Below are 14989 nucleotides of genomic sequence, written 5' to 3'. Positions count from 1 at the left end.
GTAGACGGTTCATATGACCCACTGCCGCCAACATTTGCCATTTTTGGGTTTCACAAAAAACTTTAAAAGAAAAGAAAGAATAGAAAGTCTGTTGATGTCAAAATGAACCACAGAGTTTTAGCAGTTGCTGTATTAATGGGGTTTTTCTGTCGGGAAAATCATTTTTGGTGACTTCACTTAATTTACTTTGAAAACTCGCATGTAATTAAGGACCAGACTAAAATAGGTCTTATTGTTGCTGGTTCTTGTAAAAAAAAAAAGGCCAATTTACCCTCACTCTGTACATTATTGATGAGCATCCTCCACAGAAACTTCCTTTTTAAACCTTTTCATTTCCAAAATAATGTCACTATGTTGCAATGTAGGGATGTTTATGGATGCTGGATGTTGTGAGTCAGTAATTAGCTGAGGTACAGGAATTATGCTTGTGCTGTAAATCATGTGGGAGTGTCTGGAATTGTTTAGATTAAAATCCTCTGGATATTTTGTCAGTTGTGTCATCATTGCCAGACTGTTTGGATGGAATACGGTATGTGCAGTGCTTTAAGTTGCTTGGGCTAGATGTGTTTTTATTATACACAGGAGTTTTTTTTGTAAAGGATGGGAAGTAGCTAAACTCCTCTTTTCTTTCTTAATTTATGTTTTTGACATTTCTTCAGTAGCCTCGTCATACTTTCACTGGCTTGCATCTCCCTCCCTCCCACACCCACATTTACGCCACACACGCTTTGCACCTTAGCTTTATTTCCCTCTTGCAGCTCTCCAAACAAGCCCTTTCCAAACAAACCCTAAACGAGTTGTCCAAAGCCGGTGTAGGGGGGAGGGGGGGAGCTGGGCGGCGGCCACAGCTCGGCTGCATCCTATTAGGACTGGGAGTGTTGAAAAGGGGTGTGGCCTGGAGCCAGTAACATCTGTGCCTGTCCTCTCTGCCCCCACAGCCTTCTGCAGAGAAAGGCAGAGTGAAGAAGGTTAGGTAGGGAGTAGATACGCCGCGGAGAAGTTCTTGCCGGCCAGCTGGCTGTTTGCAAGATCTCCAACAGCAGCTCATGCTATACGGCGAGTTTTATCCCTTTGCCCCCCATCAGAGAAAAACTGCCTCCCTCTAACTGGGATTTTCCTCTCTGCTGATTTTGACAGCCTCTGGGATTCATTGCTTATTAACGACGACTTTGAAAACCTGCGTGGATTACATACCTTGCGCAGGAAATGCTCTGCTGCATGTTGTGCTTTTCTGTCGACAGTGCAGAAAGCTGGATGCTGCAGTGAGTTGAGGATATAAAGGGAATGCAACAGAGGCGAGCTCACTCCTGGACAGGGTAAGACCAGCTCAATGAATCTGCCCATTCCACCCTGTAATCAAATGAGTGCAGGGAAAATGGGTGCAGGAGCCGAAGCCGGCTGCTAATTGGAATGTGTGTGTGTGGACTGCATGTGACCAGTAGATAGTCCGAGCCCATCAGTGTCTCTGCGTGTTTATCTGTGTGTGTGTGTGTGTGTGTGTGTGTGGACTGCATGTGACCAATAGATAGTCTGAGGCTATCAGTGTCTGTGGATGAGGGGAGTCAGGGCTGCTGGTTTGCTTTATCGCTCCCCATGATACAGGCTGGATTCCTCTCCCCAAGACGTAGGTGATTGTGTCACGTCTTATTAAGAGGTGTTGGTGCGGAAAAATGGTGTTGCCTTAGTAACCGGGGGGAGGGGAGGATGACAGGGTGCTCGGACCGGGCCCCGGGGCTGATTTCGTGGTGAGAGAGTTGTCCTGTGTATGTGGGGAATGCCCCCCTAATGACAAGGCTGGTCTGGAGATAGGGTGAGGTGGTGGTAGAAATATGTGTTCATGCACAGAGGCTACAGGCTGCTACCTCCCACCAGCTTCCCTCTGTGGTTTGGCGAATGGAGGCTGTTATCAGTGTCGAGTTTGAGAGAGAGAGAGAGAGAGAGAGAGAGAGGGAGAGGGAGAGAGAGAGAGAGGATGGCATACTTTTTTCCATGGGGGGCGGAGTGCAGATAATCAGGTCAATGAAAAGGAAAGTCACCTTGAGCAGAGAGTGGTCTTCTCATTCACCATGCTCATTTCCTGTCGCTGCTCATCCTTCTCAGGTTCCGCTTCCTCAGCTTCTCTCGAGAGGCTATGAACACTCTACATCGCATGTAAATACTATACAGACTGATGTATTACAAAGGATTGGCCGCTCGTCTATGTAGCTCTGCAGGATTTCAGTGCCTCTGAGTGACTGCAAGCTAGATTTTGCCCTGTAATCCTTAATGGTTTTGTTATTTGTTTTTGTCCGTTGAATTAGAGAGACAATCCTATTTTCTCCCCTATAAACATCCTGAGCAGATTAAAAAGGAGGGTAATGTGCGATGGAAAGGGCTTACATTAAATCACCCACCCACCCAGTCACCCGCCGCTCCGGTTACCATAGCAACTGAGGAAGAGGTAGGGCTTTTTAAAGGACAGGCTGCAGCTCAGGGTATCCTAGAAGAGGTTATAACGCTCTACATGCCCCATTATTGATCTGAGAGGTTATCGGTTTTACTACTCAGAAATAGATTTGTGACTTATATTGGACTGTGCCCAGCTGTGGTGCACATGATAATGTTTACTGTTCCTTCTGCCACATGGACGCAGATCATGGTGACCGCTGTTGGTGCTCTATGATGTTTTCAGTCGCTTAATCACCAAAGGTTTATTCTTTCCTCTGCTTTTTTTGATATTCAGCAGTTTCTCTTATTTTCCATGTTTCTGTCATTTACTGCTAATTTAAAGTGATGCTGATCTTTGAACAGTCTCATATTTATCCACTAGTTTTAACCACTAGTTTGTATTTCAACCGTTTATCCATTACTTTGAGTTCTTTCAGCTTCTCTGCTTGCTTGCTAACTAGTTTTCACGCACTCTCTATTGCAACATATGGTGTTCATGTGCTAATGTGGATACATTGTTTTAAATGAAATTATAATTAAATTTTTAAAACTTTTCCACTTACTTGAGAAGTACTTCCTAGGGTATAAGTAACCCTGGTTGAGAATTGTTGCTCTCGTTGAATTTGCATTTAACTGCAAATACAAAATAAAATTCTGATTACTAAATTATGCTGTGTATGGTTATAAAGTGATGGATGTAAAGGTCCAGACACACCAAACCAACATCCAAGAACTAGCGGCGATGAAGGAAGACTGTTAAGCCTGACGTCGCCCGTGTCTGCGCCCAAAAAAATGGACGGACGGATGCTCACCCAGGAGACCCTACAGAGAGCGATGAAACGGTTATTAGGGGTCCACTCTCAATACACTACACAATGTGTACATAACACACTACTAATAAATATATCCTGTAGATCTCAAGAGCTCACATTCAACACTACGCTTCCTTGGGTCCTCAGCAAAACACCCGCCAAGTGTGAAGTCGATCAGATGAACTGGCCGAGAAAACGGGATGGGATGAGGAGGAGGGAGGAGCGAGCTAGTCTTCGTTTTGTTTGAAAATACTTTGAACGTCAACAAGAAGTAACATCGCTTAGAGCACCTTTAAACTTTGCCTTTTTTGTTCAAATTTTTACAATAATGAAACTGCACGATACGGGCCGCCCATGTGCTATTTTTAAACCACACTGTTCTTTTTCAGGGTTTTGGATCATAGCTAACAAACTAAACCCAGATGACTAAGCTGAAACCCTGGCAAGGATATTGTCGCAAGTTTGAGTAGTTTCCTTGTTTGCCCCGAGTCTAACCTCCACTTGAAGGGTTGACCCGAGGAAGAATGCTGACATGTTAAGAGTGGGGGGTTGGAAAGTCTTGTCTGCAGAACGAGTTTGACAACCTTGCCTGCGGAAAGAGCAGCAGCCTTTAACCTGCTTTTTAGTCTCTGTCCTCCCTACATTTCAGCTGCACACTCCCCAATCCTAAATGTACATTTTTTGTTTTGTGCTATTAATCATGCATGTAAGAGGGGGGGTGGCAGGGGTAGCACTGAATTACAGTTTAAGGCGTGGGACAGTTCATTGTGTTTGAGACAACATTCAGTCTAATCTCTCACAAAGAAATGACTTCTTTTTCCATCTAATCTGTCACCATAGGCAATGAAGATGAATAATCCTCACAAATTAATTTGGGAGACTATACAGATTTGTTTAAACTAAGCATCCAGTATCTCTACAGATAAGACTGTGCAAAACGTGCTACCGTAACACACCACTCATGAAAGTGTTAAAGTTAAAACAAACACACAGTGGGTCTGCCAGTAAATTGACTTGTAAAAAGCTAGAGGGTACCACACATTAGATTCACCAGTGATTGAATCCCTCCCTGGCAACAAAACCACTTAGCTGACAAACATTTGCTCGTCAGCACTGGGTTTGCACAACCCTTGCTTTCGTCATGAATTTATGCTGTTGAGGAATGAACACAGTAAGTTAGTCAGCTTGCATTGATCACAGCCTTTCTCTTCCATTTCTGTTTGGTGATCATTTTTGACCAGATTAACCTTCACTGTTGAGAACAGGCGTGGCTAGAGATACAGAGGCTGGTCTTGAACTAATCTGAGTCGTCATCACAGACTGCCTGAAACTTGTGAAAACCACAAGTGTTTAATGAGGAAGGATGTGGAAAACCATTAGATTACCTCTATGCGGCATGTCTAATAGATTTCCCTGCTTTCATTTCTAACAGGTACTGCAGTGTTAGTTTATTGGTAACAATACACAATAGTACTTAGCTTTATGGTGTACCATTAAAGGTGCCATGACGTGAAAATGTAACTTTATGAGGTTTTTTAACATTAATATGCGTTCCCCCAGCCTGCCTATGGTCCCCCAGTGGCTAGAAATGGTGATAGGTGTAAACCGAGCCCTGGGTATCCTGCTCTGCCTTTGAGAAAATGAAAGCTCAGATGGGCCGATCTGGAATCTGCTCCTTATGAGGTCATAAGGAGCAAGGTTACCTCCCCTTTCTCTGCTTTGTCCGCCCAGAGAATTTGGCCCACCCATGAGAGAGCCACATCATGGCTTGCAAACGAGCAAAGTGGCAGTTGGTCAAGGGCACATATATGAAACCCAAAGGTATTCAATTTAAAATGATAAAAAACAGACAAAATCAGCAAGTCTTTGAGAAGCTGGAACCAGAAAGTTTGACTTTTTTCTTAATAAATTACTTAAACGATTAATCAGCTCTTAGTTGGTTCTTTACTAGAAAATACTATTAAGTAACTTCAGATTTGATGAAGTTAAGGTAGTTCTCATTTCAGGTTTTTATCTTATTGTTTATTCCACAGCCAATAATAATATTGTTTTAGCAAACATGCAGTAGAAACACTGCGGTAATGCCCTGTTCCAAATCAAGACATATATCAATGCGCACATTGATGTACTGTAGCCTATGTCGTCATAAAAACTGGAAAAACTGTCACACCAAAAAACTCGCACTACATTCCAGCATATAAAAGTCCCAGCTCACTGCAACTTTGTCACAATCTAATGTCGGTACTTCAAAGTCCAACAAGATGTGAACCTTTTGAACCCGCAGCCATAGACAAGAGACATTTAGTGTCAAAAATGTATCCGCTGTATCTGTGCTGTTCTCCCTTCCCTGTAATCCTGTAATCTGAGAGCCACTTCAGCTCTACTCCCTCAGCCATGTGACATTAATGCTCCAGAGACAATGCCGTTGTCATATCTAGACAAACAACCCTGTAACATAAATGCACATGAGCACACAGGTAGCTGAACAGCTCTGCTGCTGTAACACTGCTGCTTTCAAACTTACGACAGTTTCGGCGGTTCTCTGTTGTCTCACTGATAGATTTTAATCTCCTCTTAACCTGCCAATCAGCATTTCTATCATGGCCCATTTATTTTCTGATGTGTGTCCAAGTCTGCGTGTGTTTACTCATTGTGCACTTGGGGCACCATTAAGTAATTGGCAGGGCGAGGGTTATGTATGCTATCCAGCTATGCAAGACAGTTGGGCTCCACTGTGCCATTTGTACCATAGCTAAACCAGAGAAAATGTTAAACATTGTGCATCGTGTTCAACCTAAAAAATAATTGGCAAATAGCTGATGGTTTTCAGAAATAACATTTGTCATTTTACTATTAGTTAGCAGTAACTAATGTTGGCTTTAAGCAAAAACAAGAGGGAGATTTGAGTTTTTCTTTATTGGGAAAAAGCTTAGCAGTTCATGTTCTGCAGCTGCTCTGAGAGATGGAGATTATTTTTTTTACTTGTGAGACTGTTGTTACTATTGAGCATTCTGTGGATGAGTCAACACCGTTTTCAGTTTCACAGGTTAAGCAATCGCTCTGTGTTCAAACACTGTGTTGCTGATTGATTTTCAGCAGGGCAGCTCCAGGCTGAATGGACTACCACCAGCCTTCACTGTGTGACTCCTGAGCCTTTTGTCTGCAGCTGTCCAAATTGATCCAAAATAAATGACCAAATGTAGTGCACAACAGTCATGGGGGTTTCCAAAAGTCCATAAACCTCCTTGAGTGAAGCTCTCTGCAATCCTCAAACCATGAACTGTCTCTCCAGTGGTTCTTTTTAATAAAAGTACACTTTATTTTGCCAGTGTGAGAAACACTGTATTGTCCTGTAGTAGAATAGTATTGAGATGGCACTCCCTACCATGTCGAGCTGTTTTGCATTGAAAATCCTGCGGTGAGATGATTATCAAATTGCAAGTCTGATCCATCCCAAATCCTAAATCAGAAAAGAAGATTAAACTTCTGGGCACCAAATGCCTTTGTGGTCCGCCTATAACACAACTGCAGCTATACTCTTCAGAAAATTGCACAAAATTTGCAAAAAAATTTCCCTTGGGATGAATAAAGTAACTATCTATATATCTAGAACACAAGCAGTCAGTTAACAGGATTTACATATAAATTTATATTAAATTAATGTTTAATATTATATTTATATTATATAAATATAATTTTTTTTTGGAGCAACACATGGCATTTTTTTTTTTTTTTGGAGCCGTTATGTTGAACGAATGATAAAAAGCATAAATGAATGGTTGCTGTATTGCGTTAAAGAAATGGCATATTGTAAGGATGATTCCATTATCCGTCACAAAAGTATTTTTCATTCCCTGGCTGCACGGAAAGGTCAGAGGTCAGGGTCAGAACAATGTCCCTGGAGCAGGGAGGGAGTCTTAGTCTCACTCAAGGACTTTTTAAAAAGGTTGATTCTTTTTTTTTTTTCTTCTAATTAGTGCTTGAGCCAAAGAGAGATGTACTGGATCTCTTTTCATATCACCTCAAGGTGAAGCAACCCTGCTGCCTAGTATTGATTTTCATTACAGCTCTAATACTCACATTCTCATTCAAGGTTTCCTTCGTTACCTTTAGCTGTAGAGCTACTTTGCTCAATTAGAAACATAGTAGATGTGTTCTGGCGTGTCGTGTCCCAACCAACATTGGTGCTGCTGAGGATTCAGGCAGCCATAGCAGCTGTAGCATCAAAAATAAAAAGTACATCTCATTGCCAGAAACTGTTGATAGATGCCAGCTAGTGCCGAAGAAGGTATTTCACACATCTGCTTTCAATACATAACTGTCCACTGTTTTCTCTCTCCAAGGTTGGATTCCTGCTCCGAGTGAGACACATTTTGGCTTATTAGGATCAGCTTTAAGTTAACCTGTCGGCATTTTTGGATTATACACAAAGCCACCTATTTATGACAGAAGTTGTTTTATGACTACATAATTAATATTAGATTGCATGTTTTTATTTGGATTTGGTTTGGTTAAGAAACAGATTTCTTGATTCAATGAGTAGTTTGATTGCACACTTTTGCAAATTTCCTTCATGTTTGGCAGTAATCAGTACTTAGTTTTTATTATAACTGTACTGATTAAGTGATGATTATTTGTTTCTAAGTCTTTGGATACCAACACCACAAATTTAACACAGGAGGGCCACTGTGACGGTCAATCACTGTTGCCATTGAGCAAATAATATAAATCTTGAAGTAAGCTTGAACAGTAGAGGAGGCTGAAATAAGGAATAAAATGGACGGAATGGAGAAAAGAAGAAAAATGAAGACAGCTGTATGAATAGTGTCAGATCATCTTAGAATGTTCTTCATTCCTCTTCGCACATGTTTAGTAACGTGAGCGTTTCTCTGTGTTTAGCTTAAGATGCTCTTGTCTGCTTCTGCCTTTTCTCCGGCGGATCTGACACTTCTGCAGGTTTAGCGGAGAGGTCTTTTGTGGGCACAATGCAGGGACTCGCACTCACTTTACAAACACTGGGATTCTTTTTACAGTCTGGACTCACGCCAGGTCAGCCGCCAAACCACATGGTCACGAAAACAACAAGGCTAGCCAAGGATAGAAATGTCCTACAGAAAAATAAAGAAAGTGTTTGTGTGGATTTGGGTGGGCAGGTTTAATTATTGGATGTGTATGAATGAAGGAGTACAAAAGAATCTGCCTCATGCTGTAAGCAGCAGCCTACAAAAGTCATGTTTGTCCAGTACAGTCCAAGAGTCAATTTTATGTCAGTATAAACAGCATTCTTCTTGATTATGTGGAAAAGTGCAGCTGTTACATGGCATTACCATCCTCTTGCAGACTTCTGCTAACTTTTACTGCTTGTACAGCTAAGGGTCAGTTTGACTGGGTGAGTTCCATGCTTGTTTTGGGATTTTAAGTAAAGTTTCTTCTTACTTAGAGTAGGTGACAGTTGAAGGTGTTGTTGTATGGGTGTTGTTCAGGGTCACAAAGCTCACCTGGCTATGACAGGAATGTCCTCTTGTTCTAACAGGCCTCTGTTATGTTGGGAACCTTGACCGTCTGACAGACAACATCAGGGGGCTAATGTCAGAGCACTCAGGTCTCACAGGTTAACAATTACAGCACAAACTCTCACACACTCTTACCAGTGTCACAGTCTGCATGTTTAAACCTTAAACACTGCCCCTCTTTGTGTGCTGCCGTTTTGTACCCTCCCCACATGGCCGAGCCGTGGCACATCCGCAGGTTCCTGCAGCTGGATGGGGACCAGCGCTGTCCCACTCTGGCGCACAAGTTTATACAAAGTTTACAGCTCGCTTTAGCTAATGGAAAAGAATGGCAGTTTTGTGGACTAATATGGTCAAAGAGGGCTTTGAGTTGCTTCTTCCCTTCATGCTAGAATAGATGGTGACCGTGAAGCCAAGCAGCTGCTGCTGAGGCCTCTGGTAGTCTATTTGGAAAAGTCAAGGATGTGTCAAAATAAATACACTATTCAGTGTGTTAGTAAGGGTGAGCCACTGTGTACTTTATCCCACGTGTGATGGCCTCAGGCACCTTGTCTGTGTAGTACACTATAAGCTATACAGGTATATATATATATTTGAGAAAGAGTGGATTTTCTAGTTATGAAATAGAGTTGGCTGTTGTTAGTTTTGTTTGACAGTTTGCCCAATTATTACTAGTTTGTTGGCGACCAAGAGACACAAGTGGTAATTTGGACTAATGTCCTGTGTGTCTGATGAAGTGGTCATTGCAACAAATCAATATCAGCACATTGAAATTGTTACATGGTATCTTATTGTTGTGTTTTGCTTGTTTTGTTTTTGTTGGCATCAGCGTATTATTGAGACATAAAAAAATAAATAAAAATTAAAACACATTTAAGGGTGAAATATAAACCATAATACGACAGATTTTCTGGTGGTTGGAAAAAGTCAGCTTAAGCTGCTGTTCCAAATTTGAAAAGTACAGCTGCTGGATAGCAGATGAACCAAAAAAGTGACTAAAATGGGACAGCGATGGCATCAGGCTTTATTTATGTTGACCACAATGTGGACTTCTTATTGACTCTACTTACACAAAGTTGCCACAGGAAATGTCCTCACTTTCCCTTTTGGAAGAGATAACTTTAGCTGTCCTCTGTCGCCTCAGCCCACTGGGCATAGTGATCGGTAGCTTCGTTTACAGTGAAGTACATTACCCGACCAGGTTAAATTTGGACTGCATCACACTGCAAATGATGCATTCTGTCTGGGCGAAACCTCTGACTTATAGAAAAATACAGGGAAAGGTCAAGTAAAGTTGGTTATGTTCAGCGGGCTGCGGGTCACCAAGAAAAGACGTCCAGAAATTCCTGAAGGTCAGCACAGCCTCTGTGGTTATGATACTTGGCATCACACCGCTTGGCACAGCAGGGAGGGAGACTGTGGAGCTGTTTTTGTGACATGCTGACGGCGGTGTCCTCATGGATATCTGGTCAATAAACGTCTTTATATGCCAGACAGCGGAGAGGTCTTGTGCACTTTATTCCATTATTCCTGCTTGGAGTTGAGCCAGCAGGTCTGAGAGCACACACTGCAGCTGTTTCCACTCTTACTCTGTGTTTGTGTGAATTAGTGGTTTGTTACAAATCAAACTTGTTTATATTTTCAGTAGTGATACTCAAGGTCTGTCTTATCTCAAGATTCAGTTTTTAGCTTTACCAAGAGAGTAAACTGTCACTCTTAATAGCTGTAACCAGAGAACCAAAGGCTCCACATACAGTTGATCTGATCCCAGGTCAGAATACCCTCCCGAAGAGAAGACCTAAGAGCTGTAACATTAAACAAGACTAACAGCCTAGCACTGTGAGGCTGTACTTTAGCACAGAGGTAATGTGAGCTAAACCCTAAAGCTAGCATGGCAACATGCTCTTGGTGACAATGCTGACCTGCAGATGTTTAGTAGGTATCATTTTTCCAATGCTCACCATCTTAGTTCAAGACATGTTAGCATGAAAACATTTGCTAATTAGCAGAGGTGTGAAGTACAAATACTTCGTTACCTTAATTAAGTAGAAATTTTGGGTATCTATACTTTACTGGAGTAATTATTTTACAGCAGACTTTTTACTTCTACTCCTTACATTTTCACGCAATTATCTGTACTTTCTACTCACATTTTAAAAATGGCCTCGTTACTCCTATTTCAGTTTGGCTTGTTTTCATTCCGGCTTGTCATCATTCAAAAACACACACACACACAAAAAACCCTATCCAGATAAATCGCACCATCCGGATAGAGTGAATTTGATTGTGGTTGGATGAGAAGTATAAACATATACCATTCCGACACCCGATTGGTTTGTACGCGATCCATTGCACCTGCACAGACCAGGTTTTCGGTGCCTTATTAGGTGCCACTTAAATGACTGCGCTTCTCTCTGATGCTCCGAAAACGGACATTAGAGGGAACTGAAACATCGCCGCATGGGACGCTAGTTAACACTACACTTGGCAGCAGGTAATGTTAGCCTACCGTTAGATAGCAGCTGGAGTAAACACGGTTAAAATGCTGACAGCTAAACAGTATAAAAGTGAGTCTGTATTTCACTGTAGAGGATTCTAACACCAGACTTTAGCTGCCTTTGTCTGAAAAACAGACTCAGCCTGAAATAAGTTATTGTTATAAGTTATTGTTATTACATTTTTAATAAATCATTTAATTTTGACCCTGTGGCCTTAGCAATACACAAGCCGTTCTTTAATGTCGCCTTGTGCTCCTTTGTAGATCAACTTTTTATTGTTTTATATTTTTGAAAATACAGAACAGACAAATACAATTGAACAAGATGCTCCTTTTTTTGTGTAGGTGGGGTAGTGCACTATAGGCCCCTGTGGGGCAGCCTAAGCTTTTGTCCTTACTGGCATTTTTTCCCCTTACATTACTTTTACTTTTATACTTTAAGTAGTTTTGAAACCAGTACTTTTACACTTTTACTTGAGTAAAAAGCTTGAGTTGATACTTCAACTTCTACAGAAGTATTTTCAAACCCTAGTATCTAGACTTCTACTTGAGTGATGAATGTGAATACTTTTGACACCTCTGCTAATTAGCACCAAACCACAATTCCCTTAAGATGTTTTTGGGCACATTAAATCTTCATCTGGCACAGAACTTTCTGTAATGTGCTCAACCCTCGTCACCAATGCTGTTCATTTATGGCAGCTGATCTCTATGTAGCCTATTTTTATCTGCAATACAGTATAGAGGCAGGGCAGATGGGGCAGTAGTCCAACAGGATTGCACACGTTTCCTACGTTACTGGTGAAAATGCAGCTGCCAGAGACCAAACCAAGTGTGTAATCATGCCTACAAAGTCGGAGAGCCAGGAAGGGAAAGTCTGTTGATGGTTATCAGGATGATTGAGGCAGTGTATGTTTGATTTTGACGTGGACTCCACATGTTGTAAGTCTCACCTGTCATTTGAACAACATGCAGTACGACATAACACCTTATGACTCGTCTCAGGGTCGACAAGAAAGCCTGTTTTTGCTCTTTACCCACGATGACCAAGTCTTTTAAACCACAAAAGGCCTCACACACCTTTCACCATGGTCATTGTAAACACTCCCCCTCTAATCATTCCTCTTTAGGTCTTTAGAGGAAAGCCGATGCTGAATCGGAAGGAAGGGGAGATGAAAAGAGCTGAATACACTAATCCTGGCAAATTATGCTCTCCATTTCAAACATCACACTCTCACGGGACCCTATTGTTTAAACGATATAATGAAATCTTTCAGTGTTTGCCCTCATTGATACGGTGCATATATAACCATTACCAGGGACAGAGGGTAATGTTACTGTGGAAAACTCATAGCCTTCGTAGATTTTGTGTCGTCCAGCTGCTAATAAGAAACAGTTCAACTAATGCCAACATGTCCAAGCCAGTTTGTCCTTAGAGTGTTGTTGTGGGGCTTCATATTTCATCCAAGGGAGCAGAGTATTAATCTTTGTTTATATTAAAATGTGCATTTCTTAGTTCTTGTGGACCGTATTATCTTCTATTGTTCATCTGACTCTGAGAAAACCAGTTTAAAAGGCACAAACTTAAGTTCTCCTTCTCCCCGTCCACAGTACTCTCTGACAGGCCGGACTCTGAGGTGGAGGAGGCTGTAAAGAGGCCCTGAAGGAGCCTCCCACCCTCCCTGCCTGACCAGCCGGACATATCGGACAGCCATGGCTCCTCGGAAGCGTGGCGGCGGCGGCCGTGGTGGCCTGTCCTTCATCTTCTGCTGTTTTAACAGCAGCGATCACCCAGAGATCACCTACAGGCTCAGGGAGGATTTTGCCCTGCAGGCCATGGAGCCGGCTCTGCCGATGCCAGGATATGATGAGCTGGATGGCATGTTCTCCGAGTTGGTGGTAAGGCTTTATTCTGCTTCTTTTTTTTGTTGTTGAGGAAATTCTAACCAGAGTAATTGTAAGACTACACAATAAGCATTTAATTCATGTTTTAGTAAATACATTTAGATTTTTGATTCAAAGGATAAAACTGTTAGCCTGACAAGCCAGACCCACATCAAGATGTTGGGTTTAGGAACTCACCATTGGCATGGCTCAATCCGAGGAGCGGGATAAACGGTTGTCTTTCAAATTTCCTCTGCACTCATAGCCAACCAGAGCAATGCTAGTTGATAGATTCAACTTTTGCCGTATCCGGTCAGCAAAACTCCGAACACATCTTCCTTTTTTAAGAATTACTTCAGTGCTTAACTCCAAGTCTTCCAGAGTCATGGCCAAAGCCGATTCAAAAGACAGCTGTTCGCCAGCAGCAGCAGCCGTCTTCTTTGTTTTCAAGTAGCAGGGAATTCACGCGGAACCGTCACAACTCTGCCGTCCTTATGTTAAGCCCGCCCACCGACTCTATACACGATGTGATTGGCCTGACCAGAATTTGGTTTTTCCAGCTCGCAAGCCAACGGAGAGTTGCTAGACTGACCCTGGCTGCAAATTACATTTGCTGCTGCTAGGGTGCGTCTAGATTTCTAGGCTATAAAACTGTTGTTATTCTATATTTTACTTTTATTATTACATTATACTTAATGTCAGCAAATCCCTTATGCATGAACACTGCATATTCCCCAGTGCCTTAGACCTCCATTATTGTCCTATTAAAAACACATAAATGAGCCCCACCATTGTACTGGGTGACTTGTTTTTTATTACCATAATCATGACCGCTGTACTTTATTTTTAATAATCCCACATATACCATTGTGCTGCTGTGAATACTCACTAGAGTACCAAATGTTTAATCCACAGCTGAAAATAGTCCCCAACAAATGCACTACTACTGTTTGGCTACTGTTTGCCAAAAACTGCAGTGCCCAACAGGAAAATGATTTAGCCTTAAGATTTGTGGGTCAGTTTTTAAAGATTTAGATTACGATTTGGAGACAAGCAAGAGACATGAAAATTCAAATATTTGTGTTTGTACAATGCATGTTTAACATCTAGCATAACAGACAATTTTTTAAACAGATCAAGATGTCTTTAAATATAATCTTACCTCATTGTTTACTGTCTGTTACATTTTGAGACATTCCCAAACAAACTGTCACTTCCTCCCAGTTTACACTATCTTGTGAGTAATGGGGCCAGGCTGCTATTCTTCCTCTGTCTTATTGTCACTTCTAATTTGTCGTGCTCCCCTCTCTCTCCTGTCCCATTTTTCTCTCCTGTGGTTGCCACAGTAATCTAAGCATGACATTTTTGCACATCAATAGACCTCATTCAGGAACTCCTAATGTCTCAGCCTCCTCCATCTGCTAATTGCTTGTTTTTATCTCCCACCCTTTATGAAGACATAATCGAGTAAGTTGAGTGTGACGACAAAGAGGCTTTCAGTTGCTCTGTTTACCAAAAGAAATCAGCCACGTGCTTTTCTTTTCGCCCAGTATTAGCCACCATGTGTGTGTGTAATCTGAACAGGCTTGCTGGAAATAAGACTTGCGTTGTGAAATAGGTCGGGGCCATCTGCTCTGTTACGATCAATTAAACCTGACCTTTGAACTTGAGATTCATTGTGAAAAGTTTTCCAAGAACCTGTAAGTCAAGGTAAAGCTTCTTTTCCCATCCTACATCCAGAGAGATAAAGCCACTCTCACTCAAACAAAACATTAACAGCTAATATGTTGCAGCATAAAACGAGTAGCTGCTATAATGATAATGATATATTAAATCTGTTGCCTTTTCTCCCTACTTTA

At 41.8% G+C, this 14989-nt stretch overlaps 1 protein-coding gene across 4 annotated transcripts in view; it reads left to right on the top strand.

Moving 5' to 3' along the window:
• daam1b (dishevelled associated activator of morphogenesis 1b) overlaps nt 1-14989 on the top strand; it is a 49282-nt gene that overhangs the window by 14998 nt on the left and 19295 nt on the right. For 2 of the 4 annotated variants that reach the window (XM_028605085.1, XM_028605086.1), the window contains exon 1: nt 12960-13145. In XM_028605085.1, coding sequence (XP_028460886.1) covers nt 12960-13145 — 186 coding nt within the window. Of the gene's footprint in view, nt 1-955; nt 1317-12857; nt 13146-14989 lie in introns of those variants that run through there. The other 2 variants (XM_028605084.1, XM_028605083.1) reach the window with 2 other exon arrangements.

Source organism: Perca flavescens, chromosome 18, assembly GCF_004354835.1.
Source record: "Perca flavescens isolate YP-PL-M2 chromosome 18, PFLA_1.0, whole genome shotgun sequence".
Classification (NCBI taxonomy): domain Eukaryota; kingdom Metazoa; phylum Chordata; class Actinopteri; order Perciformes; family Percidae; genus Perca; species Perca flavescens.
Note: the sequence above shows the minus strand (reverse complement) of the source record. Positions and strands in the feature narration are given on the sequence as shown.